At 38.7% G+C, this 26,719-nt stretch overlaps 1 protein-coding gene across 5 annotated transcripts in view; it reads left to right on the forward strand.

Annotated features, from left to right (window-relative positions):
- The first annotated feature begins 789 nt into the window (after positions 1–789).
- The window catches only part of LOC128702286 (protein arginine methyltransferase NDUFAF7, mitochondrial), a 166,449-nt gene continuing 140,519 nt past the window's right edge, over positions 790–26,719 (forward strand). For 3 of the 5 annotated variants that reach the window (XM_070102068.1, XM_070102072.1, XM_070102070.1), the window contains exons 1-5: positions 790–855; positions 9,146–9,317; positions 19,649–19,813; positions 20,815–20,951; positions 26,496–26,606. In XM_070102068.1, the coding sequence (XP_069958169.1) occupies positions 9,233–9,317; positions 19,649–19,813; positions 20,815–20,951; positions 26,496–26,606 (498 nt within the window). In that variant the 5' untranslated portion in view covers positions 790–855; positions 9,146–9,232. The other 2 variants (XM_070102069.1, XM_070102073.1) reach the window with 2 other exon arrangements.

A 26,719-nucleotide genomic window follows, 5' to 3' on the forward strand; every position in this document is an offset into this window, starting at 1 on the left:
GGGACAAACCGACGGATACCTCGTCCTGCCGGAATGAGAACCGTGTCGGTGTAGCAGGACATCGAGATGAGATGGTGAATGGAGGAAATAAGGAGTATCAATCACCCACAGTTAAGTAACCCTTCTAGTTATAACAAACTTATGCTGGCCAGTTGTGTTATGTTGTAATTGGATAGGTTATGAGTGATCCAGCTACATCAAGTGACCACCAGAGAACAGCTGGTAAGTGGTGGGATTATGTACAAATGTTTTCCTTGATGGATGTATCCATGTGTATCCTACCCCCCCCCCTTCATTCAGCTAAACTAATATAATATATACAGTCCACAATTAATTAGTAGCACCGTACTTGGGGGTGCTATCCAATCCATACTGGTCTCGGATAGATATGGATAAGATTGTGAGGTCGAAGGGACCACCTGTAGTGACCAGAGGTGGTTAAGTTTTCTCACATGTCTACACGGGGTGACTACGGTAAACAATATGGTTGTCTCCCAATGAGATTACTTGTATGTATATAATGTTGAGGTACATACAGATAAGCACCCTAGAAAATTTTCCATATCCCTCACCAACATCAAGGAACCTTCCTTGAGGGGAATTTGAATTTGAATTGTGGTCCTTGTCTTATTTCCATTGTGGTCCTTGGTTTATTTTCATTATTTCGTATTTATTATTATTATTATTATTATTATTATTATTATTATTATTATTATTATTATTATTATTATTATTATTATTATTATTATTATTATTATTATTATGGGGAAATGAGCATGTTATTAGAAGGCGGGGAAGTCAGGTGCCCTTAACACCCACAACAACAACAACTAGTCTCAGCGCCTGCGTTGACTGGTAAGATGTCTGGCTCTGCCTGTGTTTTTAGGCCTGGGGTCCACTTGATTTAAGTTAGGACCATAGCTGATGTTGCCTAGATTTGGGCAATATCTTTTTTTCCTGGAGTTCAGGAGGAAGGACTCTGTAAAACAGCTCACACACTGAGGTCAGTGATTCGACCCCCGGTACGGGTGGAAACACCGGGACGTGTTTCCGTAAGATACCTACTGTCTATGTTCACCTAGCAGTAAAATAAGTACCTGGGTGTTAGGTGACTGGTGTGGGTCGCATCCTGGGGACAAAATTGACCTAATTTGCCCGAAATGCTTGCATAACAAGTGGCTTACCATATAGTACACTGATGTTAGGCCTGTGTACTTTATTATTATTTTACTATTATTATTATTATTATTATTATTATTATTATTATTATTATTATTATTATTATTATTATTATTATTATTATTTTTATTATTATTTTTATTAATTATTATTATTATTATTATTATTATTATTATTATTATTAGTATTATTATTATTAATTTTATTATTATTATTATTATTATTTATTATTATTATTATTATTATTAAAGGAATGTCGAATCTGAGTATATTTTTCAGTGTTGAATTAGAGTTTTTGGTTCATTGGGTGTGTCTGGCCTGGGTGTGGGGCCTAAAGCAGCAGTGGATAGAGGAGAAAAAATCAGGTGAGAAGGTTGACTGGTCAAGGAACACGTCCGAAGTCTGATGGTAGTGTTGGAAAGGTTGATTATTTATTATTTTGAGTCTGCTAATTAACCCTTAAACTGTCCAAGCAGATCTATGCTCACATGTGTAGAGCTCCAAAAGTAGATCTACGTTTTTTTTTACATATTTTCAAATAAAAAAAAAAAAAGTATATCAAAGTTTTTTTACTCGTTTTCAAATGTAAAAAAAGAGAAAAAAAAAAGATCTACTTTTATTACATACTTTCAAATGTTGAAAAAACGTAGATCTACGTTTGGACAGTTTAAGGGTTAAGGATGCAGTGAGGTCAGTTTATGCACCGAAGGACTGGGATTTGATCCCCAGGTGAGTGGAAATATTTGACAAGTTAACTTGCACCTTTCAAGGCAGGTGAAATTGCTGACCTAGAAAATGTACAGAGAACCTTCACGGCGCGAATAACGGAGATAAAACACCTCAATTACTGGGAGCGCTTGAGGTTCCTAAAACTGTATTCCCTGGAACGCAGGCGGGAGAGATACACGATTATATACACCTGGAAAATCCTAGAGGGACTAGTACCGAACTTGCACACGAAAATCACTCACTACGAAAACAAAAGACTTGGCAGACAATGCAACATTCCCCCAATGAAAAGCAGGGGTGTCACTAGCACGTTAAGAGACCATACAATAAGTGTCAGGGGCCCGAGACTGTTCAACTGCCTCCCAGCATACATAAGGGGGATTACCAACAGACCCCTGGCAGTCTTCAAGCTGGCACTGGACAAGCACCTAAAGTCGGTTCCTGACCAGCTGGGCTGTGGCTCGTACGTTGGTTTGCGTGCAGCCAGCAGCAACAGCCTGGTTGATCAGGCTCTGATCCACCAGGAGGCCTGGTCACAGACCGGGCCGCGGGGGCGTTGACCCCCGGAACTCTCTCCAGGTAAACTCCAGGCACCTGCTGCTGCTGTTCATCTAACAGTAATTAGGTACCCAGGTGTTAGTTGGCTAGCATGGGTTGCATCCAGGAGATGATCAAAAGACCACATATGAATGGAAGTAAGTCAGTCTTATGACGTGGCTTTATATCCCATTACCCTTCAAGAAAGGTTCCCCTGAAGGGAGGTTCCTTGATGCTGGTGAGGGGCTCTTGATCCAGGAAATTGGATCTTTGCTCCAGTTTCCTGAATTGAGCCGGAATACCTTCCATCCTTCCCCCACATGTGGTGTATAATCCTACAGGTTTAATGCTCCCCCATTATTATAATAATTCAAGGAAGGTTCCTTGATGCTGGTGAGGGGCTCTTTATCCATGAAATTGAACATGAGCTCTGCTTCCTTGGACTAAACCTGACTGTCTCCCATTCCTCCAGGCACTGCATTAACCCTTAAGAGTTTAGCTTTCTGCAGTTGTATGTAATAATAATAATTCATACCCCTTTAAAGTTGATTTGATACCAGTGATGGACTCTTGATAAAGGGAATTGGAGCTACCCTGCTTTTACTTTGATCTGACCTGATTGCTTCCCATGTTAGGTAAGGTTTGTCAGGAAACAGGACAAGTGTTAACTGACACAAGTCTTAGTCAGATGATGACCCACTGTTGGAGTTTTTGGTCATCTGACCGAGGCCTTCCTCTGGCTTAACGGTTCACCCTTTTAAAAATTATGGTCCTAATTATAACCATTCATGATTGCTTCCCATTCTGCATACACTGTATGAACCCTATGAGTTTAACATTTTTTCATAAATATAATTTAGGTTCTACCCAAGGATACAGTCCACAAAAATTGATTTATACCCAAGTCTCTCTTTACTTTACTTCTAGGTAAACATAGGCAGCACATGTTAGAGAGACTTGCCATACCTGGGTTATAAGATTGTAAGCAAACAATCTTATAACCCAGACTTAATATCACTGCATAAATATTTTGCAGTTGTAACTAATTTTCACTGCTTTCCAAAAAATGTAAATAGTATTGTAAGTAGTTAGTGATTCAGTGGCCCTGAGAGACCACTTGCCCCTGAACATAACCAAGTACAGTTTTGGCAGCATCGATTTTCGTGAAATTCGACTCGGCAAGTTTTTTTGGCAAAATTTGGCCTCGAGTTTCGTGATTAGACTCATGATTCGGCGACCGTCCGGTACCCGTCCGCCCATCACCGTGCACACAAAGCCAGTCTCCCATGCCATTCACGCTCAGTGTGCCATTGTTTACCAACACATGACCACCACCCCGCGGGTTCATACGTAATAATCCATTGTTTTTTGTGATTGCAACTGCTAAATAAGTCACCATGGGCCCAAGGAAAGCTAGTGCAAGCCCTTTGGTAAAGAAAGCGAAGAACACGATCCAGAGGGGTTTTGAAGGGTTTGAGGCAGACCCTGACCCTGCCGACCCTCTGCCTGTTGTGGAAGGTGTTGTGGCATTGGGCAAGTCTATGGGGTTGGAGGTGAGTGACGGGGATGTGGAAGAGTTGGTGGAGGACCACAGGGAAGAGCTAACCACTGATGAACTGCTAGAGCAACTGGAACAGCATCAGACCACAGCTGAGGAACTTGCCTCAGAGGAGGAGGAAAAGAGAGTGAAGGAGGTGCCTTCTTCGGTGATTAAGGACATGTGTTCAAAGTGGAATGAGTTGCAAAGTTTTGTTGAAAAGTATCGCCCTGACCAAGCTGAAATAAGCCATATCTGCAACATGTTCAGTGACAAAACCTTGTCCCACTTCAGGCAAATCATAAAGAAATGCCAGAAACAGACCTCTCTGGACAGATATTTTGTGCAACAGAGGTTCAGTGACTCTCAAGTTGTTCCCAGTGGCATTAAAAGAAGAAGGGAAGTAACCCCAGAAAAGGACTTGCTACCTGAATTCCTAATGGAAGGAGATTCTCCTTCCAAACAATAGTGTACACCTTCCTCCTATCCCCTCCTCCCGTCTTCCATCCACCCAGAAGTCTTCAGTAAAGGTAAGTGTAATGTTATTATTATTTTTGGGTGTCTGGAATGGATTAATTTTATTTCCATTATTTCTTATGCGGAAAATGGTTTTGAGTTTCGTGAATTTTGACTTTCGGCAGGCTCTTTGGAACGGATTAATCATGAAACTCGAGGGTCCACTGTACAATGACACATAAGCCATCTAAACTTAGCACATGCTTAACTGAGGAAGTTGAACTGCACCTGAACCTACATATGATTAGCTGAAGAGGTTGAGCTACACCTCCTGGGTATATTACATCACTAGCTGAGGAAGTTTAGCTACAAGTACTGAATCTACCACCTGACTAGCTGAGGAAGTTTAGCTACACAGTGAAAAGCTCCATTCCACAAGACACAGCACTCCCTCCCATCCTGTTCCTTATCCTCATATCTGACATTGACAGAGATGTAAACCACATCACTGTGTCTTCCTTTGCCAATGATACCCAATTTGCATGACAGTGTCATCCATCGAAGACACCGCAAATCTCCAAGCAGACATCAACCAAATCTTTAAATGGGCCGCAGAAAACAACATAAAGTTACATGAAGACAATTTCAGTTACTCTGATATGAAAAACTCAAGGAAATTAAAACTAAATCAAAGTATAAAACAAATTCCACCCACACAATAGAGAGAAAAACTAATGTGAAGGACCTAGGAGTGATAATGTCAGAGAATTTCACTTTCAAAGATCACGACAATGTATGTACCACAGCTGCTAGGAAGATGATAGAATGAATAATGAGAACCTTCAAAACTAGTGATGCCAAGCCCATGATGATTCTCTTCAGATTACTTGTTCTCTCTAAGCTGGAATATTGCTGTATACTAATGGCCCCTTTCAAGGCAGGCAGAATTGCAAACCTGGAGAATGTGCAGAGAACTTTCACGGCACATATAGGTATGATAAAGCACATAAATTACTGGGAGCAGCTGAAGTCCCTTGATTTGTACTCCATGGAATTCAGGCAAGAAAGGTATGTACAGGTCCTCCATCACAAATCCGGCATCATTGGGACCTGTAGTGTGCCGGATTACTGAGTTTGCCGAATTACAGTGGTTAAGTTAGAATACACTTAATAAAATTAACTAACTTGACTTACACAGTTCATTGAATGTCGGCAAAAATCGAACATTTCCACTACTTTGAGCTCAATTTCAAGGTACTTTTCGTCATGAAAACAATCAAAATCATGTCTATTTCTGTAATATATCTTCCATTATATCAAATGAGTCCAAAAATTGAGAATACAACCATAAAAACCATATGAAAATATACTGCAAAGAGGCGGCTAATGGCTGAGAAGTGAACTCCCTTATGATGGAAAGTGGATACAAATGCAGCATATAGTCATGCGCTGCATAAAGATGCTTCGGTCAGTGATGAACAGCATTTACGACTGGTATAAACATACGTACTATGCTGCCAGACATATAAAAGTATAGCACAGACAGTTATGTACAATCCACAATACTAATGATAATGAACAACTATGTTTCCGGTTTATGTATTTACTGTTCTGCACTTTATATTGTTATTCTAGAATCTAAAGTGTACTCCTCCTACTTATAAAAAAAGTTTACTGTTACGCCAGCAGCAGCTTCATATGTCTCATGTTCACCACATCTCTTGATAGCATCATTTTCTCTTGTGTTTGATTTAATCTCATGTTGTTTTATTCACCATAGCCCCTACAGGAGAAGAAGAAGAGGAACCCCCAAAGAAAATTCACACTGAAGGGTTTAGCAGAAATTTTTGTAGACCTCAACAAGCTCCTTAAAAAATTTAAAAACCTGGACCCCAACACCAAAAGGTTTTCATTAATAGAGAGGAAAGTTTGTGATACATAATCTGCTTACAAGCAAATCTCTGATGAAAAAAACAAACAAACCATATAGCCTAGGTGTGTAGTAGGCTGTACCATCTAGGTTTGTGTAAGTATGATGTTCGCACAAGAACGAAATCACCTAACAGTGCACTTCTCAGAACGTATCCCCATTGTTAAGTGACACATGACTGTAATGCGATCCTTTATTGATTACGTTTTTGCCTTCATAGTGGGCTTTATTAAGTCACAAACAGATCTGTTGAAATTCCTGCCAAGTGGGTGAGATATTTCAATGGTGGAGACAACCAGCTGTTGCACATGTGTCTTACTCATCAACTTAGTATTTTATATCATTTTCAACAGATACGTTTGTGACGATAAAGCCTACTATGTGAGTGAAACATCAATAAAGGATTGCATTATACTGCATTTATATCTACTTTTCCATGCTGTACAGCAGTTGATTTCACTTCTTTGTAGTCTTCACTTGTTTTTACTAGGTTGAGGGAGCATTAGGGCAATTATTATAGTTTTTTTGTTTACCGTCCGATTTCCTCCAGTTTTGGTGCACAAGACAAAGTGTTTTCACTCTTTCTTGAAAATATTTATCAAAAATATACCTGAAACAACAACTGAGAAAAGACTGAAAAAGGACTGATTTACTGAAAATGCCCTTGTGGCCAAATTTATTCCTAAATGGGACGACATAAGGTTGTTTGGACACTTGGTGCCGAGAGAACAATGCTTATACGAATTCCTCGTGGATTAGTTTCCTCTAAATATCTTACCTTTATTTCACAAAAAAATAAAGTTTGTTAGTTCTTGGAATGTTGAAAAATATCTGCCCTTTACCCCCACATAAATCCCAAAATACAGTGGACCCCCGCTTAATTAACGATCACCTCCCAATGCGACCAATTGTGTAAGTGTATTTATGTAAGTGCGTTTGTACGTGTATGTTTGGGGGTCTGAAATGGACTAATCTACTTCACAATATTCCTTATGGGAACAAATTCGGTCAGTACTGACACCTGAACATACTTCTGGAATGAAAAAATATCGTTAACCGGGAGTCCACTGTAATTGGAATACATATTTCTCAAAATATTCCACCAGTAAATAGAGAAATCATTATTTTACAATTTCTGTGAATATTATTCCATTTAATTAAGTAATAAAGGAACAATTTTGGCCATTAGGTGAATAAGTTACTTCCGAGATATTGGCCAGGAGCGCCGGCCAGCCCCCCCCCATCTAAAAAAAAAAAAAAAATTGTATTGGCCGAGAGCGCCGGCCAGCCCCCGTCTCAAAAAAAAAAAAATGTGTGAAAATCGCGTTTCTTTGGGTATATTTCTTAGTAAACTGATGTTCTAGTGCAGTTAACCTCTTCAAAACACCATTTTCTCTTACTCAGAGACCAAAGAATACGACATGAGAGGACTCACTCATTTATATCAAAATATTCCCGATGGTCTCTCACCATATTATGGCTTATTTTATTCAATCTAGAGTATATAACATGTTTGTATGTTATTTATAGTGTTTATTATATCATATTAGATCAATTCTGATAGATAAATAAGCCGTAGAGTTGATATATAAGCTGATATAAGCGTAATAATGAAGTGATTTCTCCTGGCATTCTCTGGAGCGGGAACACTGCCGAACGTTCCCATATGGTGCCTGGTTGTCTCTAAGTCTTTGGATAAGCTCCACCTACTGTTTCATGATGCCAAATAGTCAGTTATTATATTAGAAAGAATAATGCAAGAAAAAGAGATAAAAAACAAGGAAAAAAATCCAAAAAATATGTGGGCTGTGAGCAGACGTGCTACCCACATCACCGTCGCCATGCCTGATATAAATGACTATAATTTCTTGTAGAAACGTCGTAGAACATTCATTCTGGTACCATTGTGTTGCCAAAGAGTTAAGCAATTTTTCAGTATAAATAAGTCAATTTCCATAATTTTTCTATTTTTTTTTTGAGAGCACGTGGAAACATGGATAAAGGCCCCCTTAAGCAGCTTTTGCTCATGCTCTTGAATTCTTATGGCTTGAATTGAGTGATTTCAGGTACATCCTTGAATGGCTTTCTTTATCATCATACTTTATAAGTAAATTCTCAGTACAGGCAGGCTCTGCTTATACAGCAGGTTAGCTTCTGGGCTACTGCTGTAAAGCAAAAATCGCTGCAAAGTAAAATGGCTTTTTTTTTTTTTTTTACTTTCAAATGCATATAACAGCATGATAACATGTTTACACACTCATATATTAATAAGTGAGCAATAGAACTAGGTTTACAAAATGCATATATTGTACATTACTTTTTTTTTTTCAACAAACTGGCCATATCCCACCAAAGCAGGGTGACCTAAAGAGAAAAATGAAAGTTTCTCTTTTTAAATTTAGTAATTTATATAGGAGAAGGTGTTACTAGCCCCTTGCTCCTGGCATTTTAGTTGCCTCTTATGACACGCATGGTTTACCGAGGAAGATTTCTTTTCCCCTTCCCAATGGAGACACATTACTTACTTCAAAATATTTTCATCCTTAGCTTATAGTGAGTAGTGAATATGTTTATTGCACTAAGTCTGAATAAATGAAGAATGGATATAATTGAAAAGTGCTGCATTAGCGAGACGCCGTAAAGTGAAGCACCATAAAACACAACCCTCCTGCATATGTTCATTTAAGAAATATGCCTTTCATTGACTATACCCTAGATAAATTTAAATTTTATTTGCAGAATTTTACTGATGACCTGAAATTTTTACCCTTTTATAGGTTCATGATATGACTTAATCTGCTCTGCTGAGACTACCTAGACAGAAGCGTATTTATTAACAGCAAGCAGGTTGCTAAATTGAGGCAATGGGAAGCCTGAGTAAACTGCCATGGAAAATAAGTCGCCTCTACTGTCACAGTCACCTTCCTCTTGTTGCCGGTTATTGGAAAGGTTAGTGCATGGTTTCAAAAAATTTATATGGTGGATAATGTGTTTATTACTTTTTCAAACAGGCTAAATACCATTAACCCTTTCAGTGGCCATCACATGGATCTATGTTATTGATGCCAAGGTCTTTTATGTAGACTAATGTTTTGAGCACAGCTCCGTCTCATAAACTGCGAGCAGTAAATTTTGGCCTAGATATGAGAAATTGGGCTTGCGCATTTTTTTATACAGAATTATGCAGGCACAGATTTAGCTGTCTGAGCATAATTTACACATCAGCAATTTCGCCCACCTTGAGTTGTATTTTAAACAATTTCATTGCTTCATTTGTCTTAGCTATTTCACTACTATTCCTTTTGTTCTATTAAGTGAGCACAAGAAACACTCATTCATCTATTACAACTAAACCTTATCAAGTGCACAGAAGTCAGTAATTTGGCCACTTTTACACAAAATTAGAAAAATACCAATTTAAAAATAGAGTGCAAAATATACATTGCAGACATTTCTGGCACTAAAAGAACATTTCCTCTGTTCATTAATCATGTCCCCCAGGCCTCTCTTATATTACATTTGCCTTCCGTTTTGAATTAATCACACAAAAATAGAAGATTTACTGCATTTCCCGGTTAATAAAATATAACCAGGAATGATCGGTCATGATTTATGGTGTCCCAATAATCAGGCCTATTATAAACCCATAAAACAGACTGTTGGGTAAGAGGTGTTACAAGGCTTTACTCATCCTTTAGGAAAATCTGTAAAATTCAAATATTTCTGCTATTTTGAGCCCAGTTTCAGGCTACTTTCAGTCCTGAAACCAATTAAAATAATTTCTCTTACATTACTATGTCTTCATTGTACAGGTCCTCTGTCACAAATCCGGCATCATTGGGACCTATAGTGTGCCGGATTACTGAGTTTGCTGGATTACAGAGTGGCTAGGTTAGAATACACTTAATAAAATTAACCAGCTTGACTTGCACAAAGTTCATTGAATATCAGCAAAAATCGAACATTTCCGCTACTGTGAGCTTAATTTCAAGGTACTTTTCGTCATGAAAGCAATTAAAATCATGTCTATTTCTGTAATATATCTTCCATTCTATCAAATGAGACCAAAAAAACGAGAATACAACCATAAAAACCATATGAAAATATATCGCAAAGAGGCGGCTAATGGCTGAGAAGTGAACTTCCTTACTTATCGTCCATCTTTTTTATTTTTGGTGTACATTAAGGAGCATCTTTCCATCATACATTGCCCAAGTTTCAATGAGATAGCCCAACAAGCAACCGAGAAAAAAAAACATTTACCAAAAATCATATATGGCAAGCCTAAGCCATGTACTGGAAATAAGTCACTTTGTCTGACTTTTTTGGGTTATCCCAGGTTCTCTATACATACACTGCTATGTATAATAATCTGTGTAACTGTATTTGTGTATACTTTAATAAACTTATTTACTTCTAGTCTGTTGACTGACTACAAGAAACCACCCATTCACCTATTTCAACCACCCAATAAAGTGGTCAGAAATTGGCAATTTGGCCAATTTAACACAAATTTCAACAGATGCCAATTTCAAAATAGGGTCCAGAATAAACAGTGCAGACATTCCTGGCACTAAAATAACATTTGCTCTGTTCATTAGTCATGGCTCCAGGCCCCTCTTATATTACTCTTACTAACCATTTGGAATTTTTATTCACACACAAAAATAGATTTACTGTTATGCAGACTACTGCATTATTGTAATAATTGTATAAATAATGTCAGCCCATTCTTGACTGCATATTGGAATTTGAACTGGCAGGTGGACAGGTATTGGATGGTGGTGTCATTTGTTTACTCTTGAGCTTCACTAAAGAATAGAACATTTCCGCTACTTTGAGCTCAATTTCAAGGTACTTTTCGTCATGAAAGTAATCAAAATCATATCTATTTCTGTAATATATCTTCCATTCTATCAAATAAGAATAAAACCATAAAAAAACAAGAATATAACCATAGAAACCATACAAAAATTCTGTACCGCTAAACGGCCGCTAATGGCTGAGAAGTGAACTCTGCTATTTATGGTCTGATTTCTTTCATTTTTGGTGTATGTTAAGAAGTATCTTTCCATCATATGTTGCCCAAGTTTCAATAAGATAACCCAACAAACAAATGAGAAAATAATAATAATAATAATTTACCACACGTACATGTACATGGTATACAGGCCTAGCTGACATCAGTGACACAGTGGAACCTCAAAAATTGAACTTAATCCATTCCAGGAGCTAGTTCTAAATTTGAAAAGTCTGAAATTCGAAGCAATATTTCCCATAAGAAATAATGGAAATACAATTAATCCGTTCCAGAAACCCAAAAATATTCACAAAAAAAATACATTGTATAGAGATTAATTACAGTTTTACTTACACACAACAAATGCTATAGTCTTTAATTATGTATAGTAATATAAAATAACATTTTTACTTACCTTTATTCAAGATTGGTGATGGCATCTGGAAGATAGGGAGGAGGAGAGAGGGAGTTGGGGTTATTGTTTGGAAGGAGAATCCCCCTCCATGAGGACTTCCGGTATCAAAGCCCTCCCTGGGGTTGCTTCCCTTCTCTGTATTGTAATGCCACTAGGACCAGCTTGAGAGTCATTGGACCCCTGTCTCACAAAATAACTGTCTACAGTCCTCTGTTTCTGTCTCGCAAAATAACTATCCACAGTCGTCTGTTTCTGTCTCACAAAATAACTGTCCACAATCGTCTGTTTGTCTCACAAAATAACTCCACAGTCGGCTGTGTCTGTCTCACAAAATAACTGTCTCACAAAATAACTCCACAGTTGTCTGTCTGTTCACAAAATAACTGTCTCACAAAGTCGTCTGTTTCTGTCTCACAAAATAACTGTCCACAGTCCTCTGTACATCCTGGCAAGCTCAACAAGTCTCACTCCAATCTCATACTTCTGTATTATTTCCTTCTTCACATCTATGGTGTTTCTCACTTTCTTTACCACAGGGGTACCACTAGCAAGTTTCTTTGGGCCCATGGCAGCTTATTTCACAGTCCCACAAGCACTAAACACAACGAAATAATCGTAAAATGTGTGAATGAGAGCGCAGGTTAGTGTTCACTCAAGCATAGACAAAGCTAGACTGCTCACAGCGCCTGCGTGGGGCTGCGGACGGAGCGGGCCAGCAGACGGGTCCCGTACCTAGCGGTCCGAAATTAGAGGCGCGTTTGATAATTGGGACACAGTTTGTCCAAAAAAATGGTCTTATTTTCGAAACGTTCGATATTGATACATTCGATTCTTGAGGTTCCACTGTATTACTATATAGAAAGCCCCTTGTTATGCAGAGTATTTCAAGCAAATTAGGTCAGTGTCCCAGGATAACACCCACACCAGTCCACTAACACCCAGGTACCCATTTACTGATGGGTGAACATAGACAACAGGTGTAAAGAAACACGGCCAATGTTTCTACCCTGGCTGGGAATTGAATATTTGCCAAAAATCATATATGGCTAACCCAAGCCAGGTACTAGAAATAAGCCACATTGTCTGACTTTTTTTGGGTTATCCTAGGTTCTCTACACATATACTGCTATGTGTGATAGTATATATAGAGAAAATAGCTTTTTTATTTCAGGTTTATTTTGCAGTACGAGTGTATATCATAGTTAGCCCTGTGCTATGATCCGTTTTCTCTAATATAAGCCCCAAGACAGGGGTAGGAGAATGGTACTTGTATCCCATATCCTCTTCATACCTCCGTCGAACTGCTCGGTATTATGCCAAATATTATTCATTCTGGAGTATTTAGCATGTTTTATATTATTTATATTGTTTATTATGTCATATTAGATCAATTGTGATAGGCAATAAGCTGTAGTGTTGATATTAGCGTAATAATAAAGCATATTCCCCTGCATCACGAGACTGAGCTCATGGCAATGGACAGTGGCTTCAAAGCCACCTTATCTTTAATGGACAATTAAAAGTAAGCAGGTTATAACAATAAATGGAGAAAAAATTAGAATGACTTTTGCAACAAGTAGCGCCACCAAGCAGTACCAGCAGGTTGGTGTGGCGACCCTGAAAATTTGAAATTATACTAGCCAAAATTAGTGCCGAATAACTGAAGGAACCGAGAAACCGATTTCCGGATTTGTGATGGCGGACCTGTATCAAATGATACTTCCAATAAAACCATAAAAGCCATCCTAGAAAACACCTCAAAGTGTCTACATGTATTTTAAACCAGAGTTTTGGTTTTCCCATCATTAACAGCATGGGGCAGAATTTTTTTTTTTATGCCATTCACAGTCACCATGCAGACCCATTCTCTCATATCTAGGCAAAAATTTACTGCTCACAGCTTATCTAAGTGAGCTGAGCTCATGACATGTAACTATGTGAGGGTTCTCTGGTTCTCTTGATAGTTGTGACAGAACCCACAGGCATAACACCAGACAAACATCTCTATGACATTCCCCGTGTCCAGCTAAACCTTTACAAAAATTCAATGTATGTCAAAGGCCCTAAAATTAGGAACACCCTACCTGAAAACTCTAGAACTGCAGACACATTCATCAAATTCAAAACTACCATCAGAAAACATCTTATCTCCCTGATACACCTTGTCAACTAATTACCACCTGGTGGTTCACACTTACACTCACTCACCCATTTGACCATAAACAGAAATATCAATCTCAATCTTAAATTAATGAATCCTAACTAGTCATAAGTTGGCCTGTGATACTCCAATACTGAAACTGTGTATTGTGCCGAAACAAAAGCATTCACATTGCTAAACTCACAAACTAGTATTAACCCTTTGACTGTCGCGGCTGTATATATACGTCTTACGAGGTACCGTGTTCGACGTATATATACTCATAAATTCTAGCGGCTTCAAATCAAGCAGGAGAAAGCTGGTAGGCCCACATGTGAGAGAATGGGTCTGTGTGGTCAGTGTGCACCATATAAAAAAAATCCTGGAGCACGCAGTGCATAATGAGGAAAAAAAAATGACCTTTTTTTTTAATTAAAATGCCAACTTTGTGGTCTATTTTCGTATAGTATTTATGGTTGTATTCTCGTTTTCTTGGTCTCATTTGATAGAATGGAAAACATATTATAAAAATAGAGGTGATTTTGATTGGTTTTACTATAAAAAGAACCTGGAAATGGAGCTCAAAGTAGGGGAAATGTTTGATTTTTGCCAATGTTCAAAAGTAAACAAATGATGCCATTGTCCAATAAATGTCCAACTAGCCATTCATGAATGGGTTGATGTTATTTATGCAATTATTACAGTATTGCAGTAGTCTGCATAATAGTAAGTCTTCTATTTTTTGTTTGAATAAAAATTCAAAATAGAAAGCAAGAGTAATATCAGAGGGGCCTGGAGACATGACTGATGAACAAAGAAAATGTTATTTTAGAGCCAGGAATGTCTGCATTGTTCATTCTGGACCTTATTTTGAAATTGTCATATTTTTTAGTTTTCGTGAAATTGGCCAAATTGCAAATTTCTGACCACATTATTAGGTAGTTGAAATCGGTAAATGGGCAGTCTCTTGTACTCAATTGATAGAAAAAATGGAGTTCTAAAGAAATAGCTATGAGTTTGGGTGACTGGAACAAAGGAATTAGCCGAAAATAGGGCTCAAAGTGGGCGAAATCGCTGATTTGTAAACAGCGCCGAGGTCGCTAACTTCGCGAGAGCATAATTCCGTCAGTTTTCCATCAAATTTTGTTTTTTTGGTGTCATTACAATCGGGAAAAGATTCTCTTATCATTTCATAAGATTTTTTTTTTTTTTTTTTTTTTTAAATTTTGCGACACCAGGAGACACCTCAGGATTGGGGGTTGCGACAGTCAAAGGGTTAAGTCACTTAGCCATAATACCAACTTACCTCATAATTTGTAATATTTTAAACTTAAGATTTAATCTAAGTCTGCCCGATATGCCTAGCCATGCTAGGTGTTCTAGTGATACACTCTGTAATTATTATTTTACTACATGTAAACCACACAATAACCAAATTCTGTAAACTCAGCATTGTAATCCTTATAGACAATAAACTTTGAATCATTGATGTAGTTCTATGTGATGGCCAATGAAAGGGTTAAAATAAACAAATTTGTTTACTCTCTTGTTTTCTTTTCTCTTTTAACCCTTCGACTGTCTCGACCCCAAATCCTAATGTGTATCTCTGTGTCGCAAAATACTGTATTAACCCCCTGACTGTTGCAACCCCCAATCCTGAGGTGTCTCCTGGTGTCGCAAAATTTAAACAAAAAAATTATTTTTTCTTATGAAACGATAGAGAATCTTTTCCCGATTGTAATGACACCAAAAAACGAAATTTGATGGAAAACTGACGGAATTATGCTCTCGCAAAGTTAGCGACCTCAGCGATATTTACAAATCGGCGATTTCACCCACTTTGAGCCCTATTTTAGGCTAATTCCGTTATTCCAGTCAACCAAACTCATAGCTATTTCTTTAGAACTCCATTTTTTCTATCGATTGAGTACAAGAAACTGCCCATTTACTGATTTCAACTACCCAATAATGTGGTCAGAAATTTGCAATTTGGCCAATTTCACAAAAATTAAAAAACATGAAAATTTCAAAATAAGGTCCAGAATGAACAATGCAGACATTCCTGGCTCTAAAATAACATTTTCTTTGTTCATCAGTCATGTCTCCAGGCCCCTCTGATATTACTCTTGCTTTCTGTTTTGAATTTTTATTCAAACAAAAAATAGAAGACTTACTATTATGCAGACTACTGCAATACTGTAATAATTGTATAAATAACATCAACCCATTCATGACTGCATATTAGAATGGCTAGTTGGACATTTATTGGACAATGACATCATTTGTTTGCTTTTGAACATTGGCAAAAATCAAACATTTCCCCTACTTTGAGCTCCATTTCCAGGTTCTTTTTATAGTAAAATCAACCAAAATCACCTCTATTTCTATAATATGTTTTCCATTCTATCAAGTGAGACCAAGAAAACGAGAATACAACCATAAATACTATACGAAAATAGACCACAAAGTCGGCATTTTAATTAAAAAAAACGATCGGAGTTTTTTTTTCTCGTTATGCACTGCGTGCTCCAGGATTTTTTTTATATGGTGCACACTGACCACACAGACCCATTCTCTCACATGTGGGCCTACCAGCTTTCTCCTGCTTGATTTGAAGCCGCTAGAATTTATGAGTATACGTTAAACACGGTACCTCGTAAGACATATATATACGGCCGCGACAGTCAAAGGGTTAAGAAAAAAAAATTCTTATGAAATGATAGAGAACCATTGCTGATGGTAATGACACCAAAAGTATGAAATTTGATGGAAAACTTATGGAATTATGCTCTCGTGAAGTTAGCGATCTCTGTGATATATACGCATCGGTGATTTGGTGCACTTTGAGCCCTATTTTCAGCCAATTCCATTGTTCCAGTCAACCAAACTCGTCCAACTAAGTTGGATGAATCTTATTGTAGCCAGCTGGTCCAGTGGCTAACATACTGTGATTTACTTGCAATAGTGTTATTGCAGTTTTGTGAGTCAATATTATTATTATATATATTATTATGGATCAAAGTAGAATGACATGGAAAGCATATAAATCTATAGGGAAGGAAGGCGGGGTAGGGGTCGTCCTCAAAAGGGTTGGAGAGAGGGGGTAAAGGAGGTTTTGTGGGCGAGGGGCTTGGACTTCCAGGAAGCCTGCGTGAGCGTGTTAGATAGGAGTGAATGGAGATGAATGGTACTTGGGACCTGACGATCTGTTGGAGTGTGAGCAGGGTAATATTTAGTGAAGGGATTCAGGGAAACCGGTTATTTTCATATAGTCGGACTTGAGTCCTGGAAATGGGAAGTACAATGCCTGCACTTTAAAGGAGGGGTTTGGGATATTGGCAGTTTGGAGGAATATGTTGTGTATCTTTATACGTATATCCTTCTAAACTGTTGTGTTCTGAGCACCTCTGCAAAAACAGTGATAATGTGTGAGTGTGGTGAAAGTGTTGAATGATGATGAAAGTATTTTCTTTTTGGGGATTGTCTTTCTTTTTTGGGTCACCCTGCCTCGGTGGGAGACGGCCGACTTGTTGAAAAAAAAAAAAAATTATTATTATTTATTATACATATTTAATGTGTGTAAAGGTAGAAAATTGAAAGTGAACATAAAAAAGAGTAAGGTGATGAGGGTATCAAATTATTTAGATAAAGAAAAATTGGATATCAAATTGGGGAGGAGGAGTATGGAAGAAGTGAATGTTTTCAGATACTTGGGAATTGACGTGTCAGCGGATAAATTTATGAAGGATGAGGTTAATCATAGAATTAATGAGGGAAAAAAGGTGAGTGGTGCATTGAGGTATATGTGGAAACAAAAAACGTTATCTATGGAGGCAAAGAAGGGAATGTATGAAAGTATAGTAGTACCAACACTGTTATATGGGTGTGAAGCTTGGGTTGTGAATGCGGCAGTGAGGAGACGGTTGGAGGCAGTGGAGATGTCCTGTCTAAGGGCAATGTGTGGTGTAAATATTATGCAGAAAATTCGGAGTATGGAAATTAGGAGAAGGTGTGGAGTTAATAAAAGTATTAGTCAGAGGGCTGAAGAGGGGTTGTTGAGGTGGTTTGGTCATTTAGAGAGAATGGATCAAAGTAGAATGACATGGAGAGCATTTAAATCTGTAGGGGAAGGAAGGCAGGGTAGGGGGTCATCCTCGAAAAGGTTGGAAGGAAGGGGTAAGGGAGGTTTTGTGGGCGAGGGGCTTGGACTTCCAGCAGGCGTGCGTGAGCGTGTTCGATAGGAGTGAATGGAGATGAATGGTATTTGGGACCTGACGATCTGTTGGAGTGTGAGCAGGGTAATATTTAGTGAAGGGATTCAGGGAAACCGATTATTTTTATATAGCAGGACTTGAGTCCTGGAAATGGGAAGTACAATGCCTGCACTCTAAAGGAGGGGTTCGGGATGTTGACAGTTTGGAGGTATATGTTGTGTATCTTTATATGTATATGCTTCTAAGCTGTTGTGTTCTGAGCACCTCTGCAAAAACAGTGATTATATGTGAGTGAGGTGAAAGAGTTGAATGATGATGAAAGTATTTTCTTTTTGGGGCTTTTCTTTCTTTTTGGGTCACCCTGCCTCGGTGGGAGACGGCCGATTTGTTAAAAAAAAAAAAAACATATTTAGATGGAAACACAGCCTGTAGAGATACAACATATGTGGAATAGGAATCATCAAGATTGATCCAAGGAATGGGAAAACATGTCCAATTTCTTGGACCAAGAGCTGGTTGGAAAGCTGATGGTGTAAGAACAGATCCTGGTTTCATTGTTTGCTTATGCTAATTAGGCAGTATTATAAACACAGATGGTAGTCATAACTAAGTCAACAAGCAAAGAACTCAGCAGAACAGAGCTAGGGCAAGGCAACCAAGCAGGGGTAGACTTTTTTACCCATGTATTCCTTCACCAATATATACACTATGTACAGTATTGATAAGAGAATAAGACAGATTGGAAGTGGTACTAATCAGAGCCACTCAAAGCACTAATGGTCATGACCAGTGACATTGGAAGTCTGCCACTCAACCAGATCAGCTGAAGTTATATCGTGTTGATTGAAGGAGTCCCCCTTCCACGTGATTGGTGGGTTTGAACTGGATAATAAGCACAACACTGGGGCCCCAGAACTGCTACCTTCCTAATTGCCAGTTCACTGGTCGAGAGGTCATGCCGAATAGTTGTGTGACAAATGTGGAATAAAATGTAACATACTTAGCACATGCCACAGGCAGTGTTACTCTACAATGCACTGCATGGACCCAGCTGAGCTGAGACCAAAAATATCAGCAAGTGATGTATTTGAAGTCACAAAAAAACTGGCATGCAAGTACATCTATCACATCCTCATCACCTGCACACTGGTGTACTGAACACTGTTTAAAGGTTAAAAGTAATTTGTTTGGCAAATTTGGAGGTGTATGGAATGTAATCCTATTTTTCCCATATGTTCTACACTTCACATTAAGCAAATGTTCATGGGGCACCAATTTTTGGGGACCTATTCCATACAAGGTGAGAGGATTTACTGCATTTTCTGTTATTTCACTTATTTGCATTTTGCTGGGATTCTGAGAACCTGGTGATGTCAGAATCATGGGACTCCATGGTAGATAGGTATTCTACAGAATGAGGGTTTACAACCAATAACTTTCCATTATGCCCATAAGCACACAGCAACATATGATTGAAATTTGTATTTTCAGGATCAATTTCTAAAGAAAAATACAAGAAAGGCAGACTTTCCACATGTACTCATATTAGAAGTATTGGGACAAGTGTCCCTGTGAGTAGAAGCCAAGTCATTCCAAATTCAAAATCACCAGAAACGCCACTTCTGAAGCAGTTAAAAGCTCGCATCAAATTATCAGGTGAGATAAATAGGTCTTTGCTACAATATTTTTTATAATATTTTAAAGTCATCAGCATCTCACTCAAAGGAGCAGATACATTTTGTGAATAATAGGTTAAGTCTATTCTAATGGCATCACAGCACAGCTAACACTGCTTTGAGACAACAGACAGATGCTTTTTTTTTTTCCCTACTTATAGGACATCTGAGACTGTCCAAGTCAACCCACTTCTACCTTAGATCATCAACAATCAGAACTTCCACCACAAACAGCAGTGGTAGAAGGCACAACTGTATGTAGATTGACATCCAAAAATTCTGTAATTGAAGTGATTCAATTACAGAACAGCCCTTTGTCAGCAGCAGTTAACTGGAGGTCTCTGTCACACTGTGGACACCTCACCTTCAACTAAGTTTTAGTTGCTTAAGGAAGTTTTGAAAATCTTATAGATTTTCCATCAGTACTTGCAATGTTGATTAATCTGTAACTTTGGGGACAAACAGGGGTCCAGGTGCTGCTAGCAAGTAACTCCTTAATGGAGTGATGATGATGATATGTGCCATGTACTGTACCACCTGCCTGCTAGGTACATCTGTAGCATTTGAGCATTAAGCTTATATGTATATTGGTACTGGTATTAGTATCAGTTATAGGTAGTAGGTTGGTAGACAGCAACCACCCAGGGAGGTACTACCGTCCTGCCAAGTGAGTGTAAAGCGGAATCCTGTAATTGTTTTACATGGTGGTAGGATTGCTGGTGTCATTTTTCTGTCTCTTATACATGCAAGATTTCAGGTACGTCTTGCTACTTCTACTTACACTTAGGTCACACTACACATACATGTACAAGCATATATATACACACCCCTAAATTTAGAAAGAGAAACTTTTGTTTTTCTTTTTGGGCCACCTTGCCTTGGTGGGATATGGCCAGTTTGTTGAAAAAAAAATTAGTATCAGTATCAGGATTTTAAATTATAGTTGTGGTTCATGTAAATGATGACACACTTTTTTGACAGGACCTTTGACAGTTTACGATTACATGAAAGAAGTACTAATCAATCCAGTCGCAGGATATTATGCAGCCGGTCAGGATATGTTTGGAAGCCAGGGAGACTACATCACTTCACCCGAGATATGTCAGATGTTTGGTGAAGTAAGTTTTCTTTTATTTCATTTGTTGCTATATTACCTCACCCATTATTGTGTTTAATTTATAAAATTCACACTACATATTTATTCATACTGTACTTAGCCTTTTAGGAACACAAATTTTAAATTTGTTTGTATCCTTGATGTCTTGTCAAATCTGAAAATTCAGCATCCCTGAGAGGATGTCTGTGCTCTGATTTCTCATTTCATTTAACCTTTTCAGTGGCTGTCATGTAAAACTGTGTCATTGAGGCCAGGGGTCCCAGACATAGTTCTGTGTCATTAGCTCAGGTCACTCAAGCAGTGAGTGGCAAATTTTGGACTAGATATGGGTCTGTGCATTAAGTGTGCACAGTATAAAAAAAATCCTGCCTCATGCAGTGCATGATGGGAAATGTAAAACTCTGGCAGTGTGTATGGTTTAACCCTTTTGCTGTGTCCAACATCCTAGAATGCAAATGCCTACAGAATGTTTGCAGTGTGTCCATCATTCTAGTACTCACAATTTTTTGTACCCACAAATCTGCCTTCTGCCAGGACTTTTGGTCTCAGCACAACTCTTCGGGTCTTCTTCCATCTGCTCATATATTTGAAAAAATCTAAGGCCAGTAAGGTCCACACAATGTTCATTGTTAACTGCTCAGAGGATGATTATTTCCAACATACTAGTATGCCTCCCTAACAAAAGTAAACAAAGAACCAGGAGCTAATGAGTGGTGAACATATTTATTGTGGGAAGTCTGAATAAATGAAAAATGGGTATATGTAATTGAAAACTGCTGTATTAGTGAAATGCTTTAAAGTAAAGTGCTGTAAAGTGGGGCCCTCCTTTTCATGTTATTTGACAAAATAGGAAATTAAAAAAAAAAATTGTTTGGCTTATTTGGAGGAGTCAGGAACCTAACCCAATTTTTCCCATATGTTATTCACAGAATGACTTGGAGAGCGTATAAATCTGTAGGGAAAGGAAGGCGGGGTAGGGGTTGTCTTAGGAAAGGTTGAAGGGAGGAGGTCAAAGAGGTTTTGTGGATGAGGGGCTTGGACTTCCAGCAAGTGTGCGTGAGTATGTTAGATAGGAGTGAATGAAGACAAATGTTTTTTTGGGACCTGACGAGCTGCTGGAGTGTGAGCAGGGTAATATTTTGTGAAGGGTTTCAGGGAAACCAGTTAGTCGGACTTGAGTCCTGGAGGTGGGAAGTACAATTCCTACACTTTAACCCTTAAACTGTCCAAACGTAGATCTATGTTTTCACTGCCAGCACTCCGAATATTTTGAAAAAAAAAAAAAAAAATTTAAATTAAAGACTGTAATTTTCTGTGTGTTATAAGACAAAAAAAAAAAAAATTAGGACCAGTACTTACCGAGATAGACCGCGAAGTTGGCGCTGGATGCTCAAATGATGGCAACATCAAGTCCTGCTATTTTTATTTATTTTTTTTTTATTATCACACTGGCCGATTCCCACCAAGGCAGGGTGGCCCGAAAAAGAAAAACTTTCACCATCATTCACTCCATCACTGTCTTGCCATAAGGGTGCTTTACACTACAGTTTTTAAACTGCAACATTAACACCCCCTCCTTCAGAGTGCAGGCACTGTACTTCCCATCTCCAGGACTCAAGTCCGGCCTGCCGGTTTCCCTGAACCCCTTCATAAATGTTACTTTGCTCACACTCCAACAGCACGTCAAGTATTAAAAAAAAAACATTTGTCTCCATTCACTCCTATCAAACACGCTCACGCATGCCTGCTGGAAGTTCAAACCCCTTGCACACAAAACCTCCTTGACCACCTCCCTCCAACCTTTCCTAGACCGACCCCTACCCCGCCTTCCTTCCACTACAGACTGATACACTCTTGAAGTCACTCTGTTTTGCTCCATTCTCTCTACATGTCCGAACCACCTCAACAACCCTTCCTCAGCCCTCTGGACAACAGTTTTGGTAATCCCGCACCTCCTCCTGACTTCCAAACTACGAATTCTCTGCATTATATTCACACCACACATTGCCCTCAGACATGACATCTCCACTGCCTCCAGTCTTCTCCTCGCTGCAACATTCATCACCCATGCTTCACACCCATATAAGAGCGTTGGTAAAACTATACTCTCATACATTCCCCTCTTTGCCTCCAAGGACAAAGTTCTTTATCTCCACAGACTCCTAAGTGCACCACTCACCCTTTTCCCCTCATCAATTCTGTGATTCACCTCATCTTTCATAGACCCATCCGCTGACACGTCCACTCCCAAATATCTGAATACATTCACCTCCTCCATACTCTCTCCCTCCAATCTGATATCCAATCTTTCATCACCTAATCTTTTTGTTATCCTCATAACCTTACTCTTTCCTGTATTCACTTTTAATTTTCTTCTTTTGCACACCCTACCAAATTCATCCACCAATCTCTGCAACTTCTCTTCAGAATCTCCCAAGAGCACAGTGTCATCAGCAAAGAGCAACTGTGACAACTCCCACTTTATGTGTGATTCTTTATCTTTTAACTCCACGCCTCTTGCCAAGACCCTCGCATTTACTTCTCTTACAACCCCATCTATAAATATATTAAACAACCACGGTGACATCACACATCCTTGTCTAAGGCCTAGTTTTACTGGGAAATAATTTCCCTCTTTCCTACATACTCTAACTTGAGCCTCATTATCCTCGTAAAAACTCTTCACTGCTTTCAGTAACCTACCTCCTACACCATACACCTGCAACATCTGCCACATTGCCCCCCTATCCACCCTGTCATACGCCTTTTCCAAATCCATAAATGCCACAAAGACCTCGTTAGCCTTATCTAAATACTGTTCACTTATATGTTTCACTGTAAAACACCTGGTCCACACACCCCCCTACCTTTCCTAAAGCCTCCTTGTTCATCTGCTATCCTATTCTCCGTCTTACTCTTAATTCTTTCAATAATAACTCTACCATACACTTTACCAGGTATACTCAACAGACTTATCCCCCTATAATTTTTGCACTCTCTTTTGTCCCCTTTGCCTTTATACAAAGGAACTATGCATGCTCTCTGCCGATTCCTAGGTACCTTACCCTCTTCCATACATTTATTAAATAATTGCACCAACCACTCCAAAACTATATCCCCACCTGCTTTTAACATTTCTATCTTTATCCCATCAATCCCGGCTGCCTTACCCCCTTTCATTTTACCTACTGCCTCACGAACTTCCCCCACACTCACAACTGGCTCTTCCTCACTCCTACAAGATGTTATTCCTCCTTGCCCTATACACAAAATCACAGCTTCCCTATCTTCATCAACATTTAACAATTCCTCAAAATATTCCCTCCATCTTCCCAATACCTCTAACTCTCCATTTCATAACTCTCTTCTCCTATTTTTAACTGACAAATCCATTTGTTCTCTAGGCTTCCTTAACTTGTTAATCTCACTCCAAAACTTTTTCTTATTTTCAACAAAATTTGTTGATAACATCTCACCCACTCTCTCATTTGCTCTCTTTTTACATTGCTTCACCACTCTCTTAACCTCTCTCTTTTTCTCCATATACTCTTCCCTCCTTGCATCACTTCTACTTTGTAAAAACTTCTCATATGCTAACTTTTTCTCCCTTACTACTCTCTTTACATCATTATTCCACCAATCGCTCCTCTTCCCTCCCGCACCCACTTTCCTGTAACCACAAACTTCTGCTGAACTCTCTAACATTACATTTCTAAACATACCCTATACCTCTTCGACCCCATTGCCTATGCTCTCATTAGCCCATCTATCCTCCAATAGCTGTTTATATCTTACCCTAACTGCCTCCTCTTTTATTTTATAAACCTTCACCTCTTTCTTCCCTGATGCTTCTATTCTCCTTGTATCCCATCTACCTTTTACTCTCAGTGTAGCTACAACTAGAAAGTGATCTGATATATCTGTGGCCCCTCTATAAACATGTACATCTTGAAGTCTACTCAACAGTCTTTTATCTACCAATACATAATCCAACAAACTACTGTCATTTCACCCTACATCATATCTTGTATACTTATTTATCCTCTTTTTCTTAAAATATGCATTACCTATAACTAAACCCCTTTCTATACAAAGTTCAATCAAAGGGCTCCCATTATCATTTACACCTGGTTCCCCAAACTTACCTACCACACCCTCTCTAAAAGTTTCTCCTACTTTAGCATTCAGGTCCCCTACCACAATTACTCTCTCACTTGGTTCAAAGGCTCCTATACATTCACTTAACATCTCCCAAAATGTCTCTCTCTCTCCTCTGCATTCCTCTCTTCTCCAGGTGCATACACGCTTATTAAGACCCACTTCTCGCATCCAACCTTTACTTTAATCCACATAATTCTTGAATTTACACATTCATATTCTCTTTTCTCCTGCTATAACTGATCCTTCAACATTACTGCTACCCCTTCCTTAGCTCTAACTCTCTCAGATACTCCAGATTTAATCCCATTTATTTCCCCCCACCGAAACTCCCCTACCCCCTTCAGCTTTGTTTCGCTTAGGGCCAGGACATCCAACTTCTTTTCATTCATAACATCAGCAATCATCTGTTTCTTGTCATCCGCACTACATCCACGCACATTCAAGCATCTCAGTTTTATAAAGTTTTTCTTCTTCTCTTTTTTAGTAAATGTCTTCAGGAGAAGGGGTTACTAGCCCATTGCTCCCGGCATTTTAGTCGCCTCATACGACACGCATGGCTTACGGAGGAAAGATTCTTTTCCACTTCCCCTTGGACAATAGAAGAAATAAAGAAGAACAAGAGATTTAGAAAAAGGAGACAAACCTAGGGTGTATGTATATATATATGCATGTGCGTGTCTGTGAAGTGTGACCAAAGTGTAAGTAGGAGTAGCAAGATATCCCTGCTATCTAGCGTGTTTATGAGACAGAAAAAGAAACCAGCAATCCTACCATCATGCAAAACAGTTACAGGTTTCTGTTTCACAGTCATCTGGCAGGACGGTAGTACTTCCCTGGGTGGTTGCTGTCTACCAACCTACACACCGAATGTTAAGACCCATTCTATACTGACCAAGTATCTCAGGCCAATTGTGCCAAATTTGGAGGCAGGAAAAATAAAACATAGATCTACGTTTGAAGCGTTAGCGGTACAAATGTGGATCTACGTTTGGACAGTTTAAGGGTTCAAGGAGGGGTTTGGGATATTAGCAGTTTGGAGGGACATCTAAACTGTCGTATCTGAGTGCCCCAGCAAAGACAGTGATTATGTATAAATGATAGTGAAAGTGTTAAATAATGATGAAAGCTTTTTCTCTCTTTTTGGGTCACCCTGCTTCGGTGGGAAACTGCCAGTGTGTTAAAAAAAAATCATTCACATTACACAGTGCTAATTACATAAAGCATCAACTTAAGGAGCATAACTCTAGCATTGTGTGAGGCTCTAGCATAGATTAATTTTATATTAATCTAAGTATTTGTAGTTTTATTTATTCACAACTGTTCAAGAGTATTCTTCATTTTCTGAGCCATAATTATTTACAGGTGTTATGATATTGTTCTCCAGCTTGTAGGTGTGTGGGTCTACAGTGAATGGTACAAGTTGGGATCACCCAAGCCACTGCAGCTAGTGGAACTGGGACCTGGACGTGGCACTCTCATGCAAGACATTCTAAGGGTTAGTTTCATTATCATATCTATTTATTACCTTTTGAATTTTCTTGCTTGTGTTCTCAAATTTAAACAATAAAGCAGAATTCAGATGATTAATAATGTAAGTAAAAATAATTA

This window comes from Cherax quadricarinatus, chromosome 80 (genome assembly GCF_038502225.1).
Source record: "Cherax quadricarinatus isolate ZL_2023a chromosome 80, ASM3850222v1, whole genome shotgun sequence".
Classification (NCBI taxonomy): Eukaryota; Metazoa; Arthropoda; class Malacostraca; order Decapoda; family Parastacidae; genus Cherax; species Cherax quadricarinatus.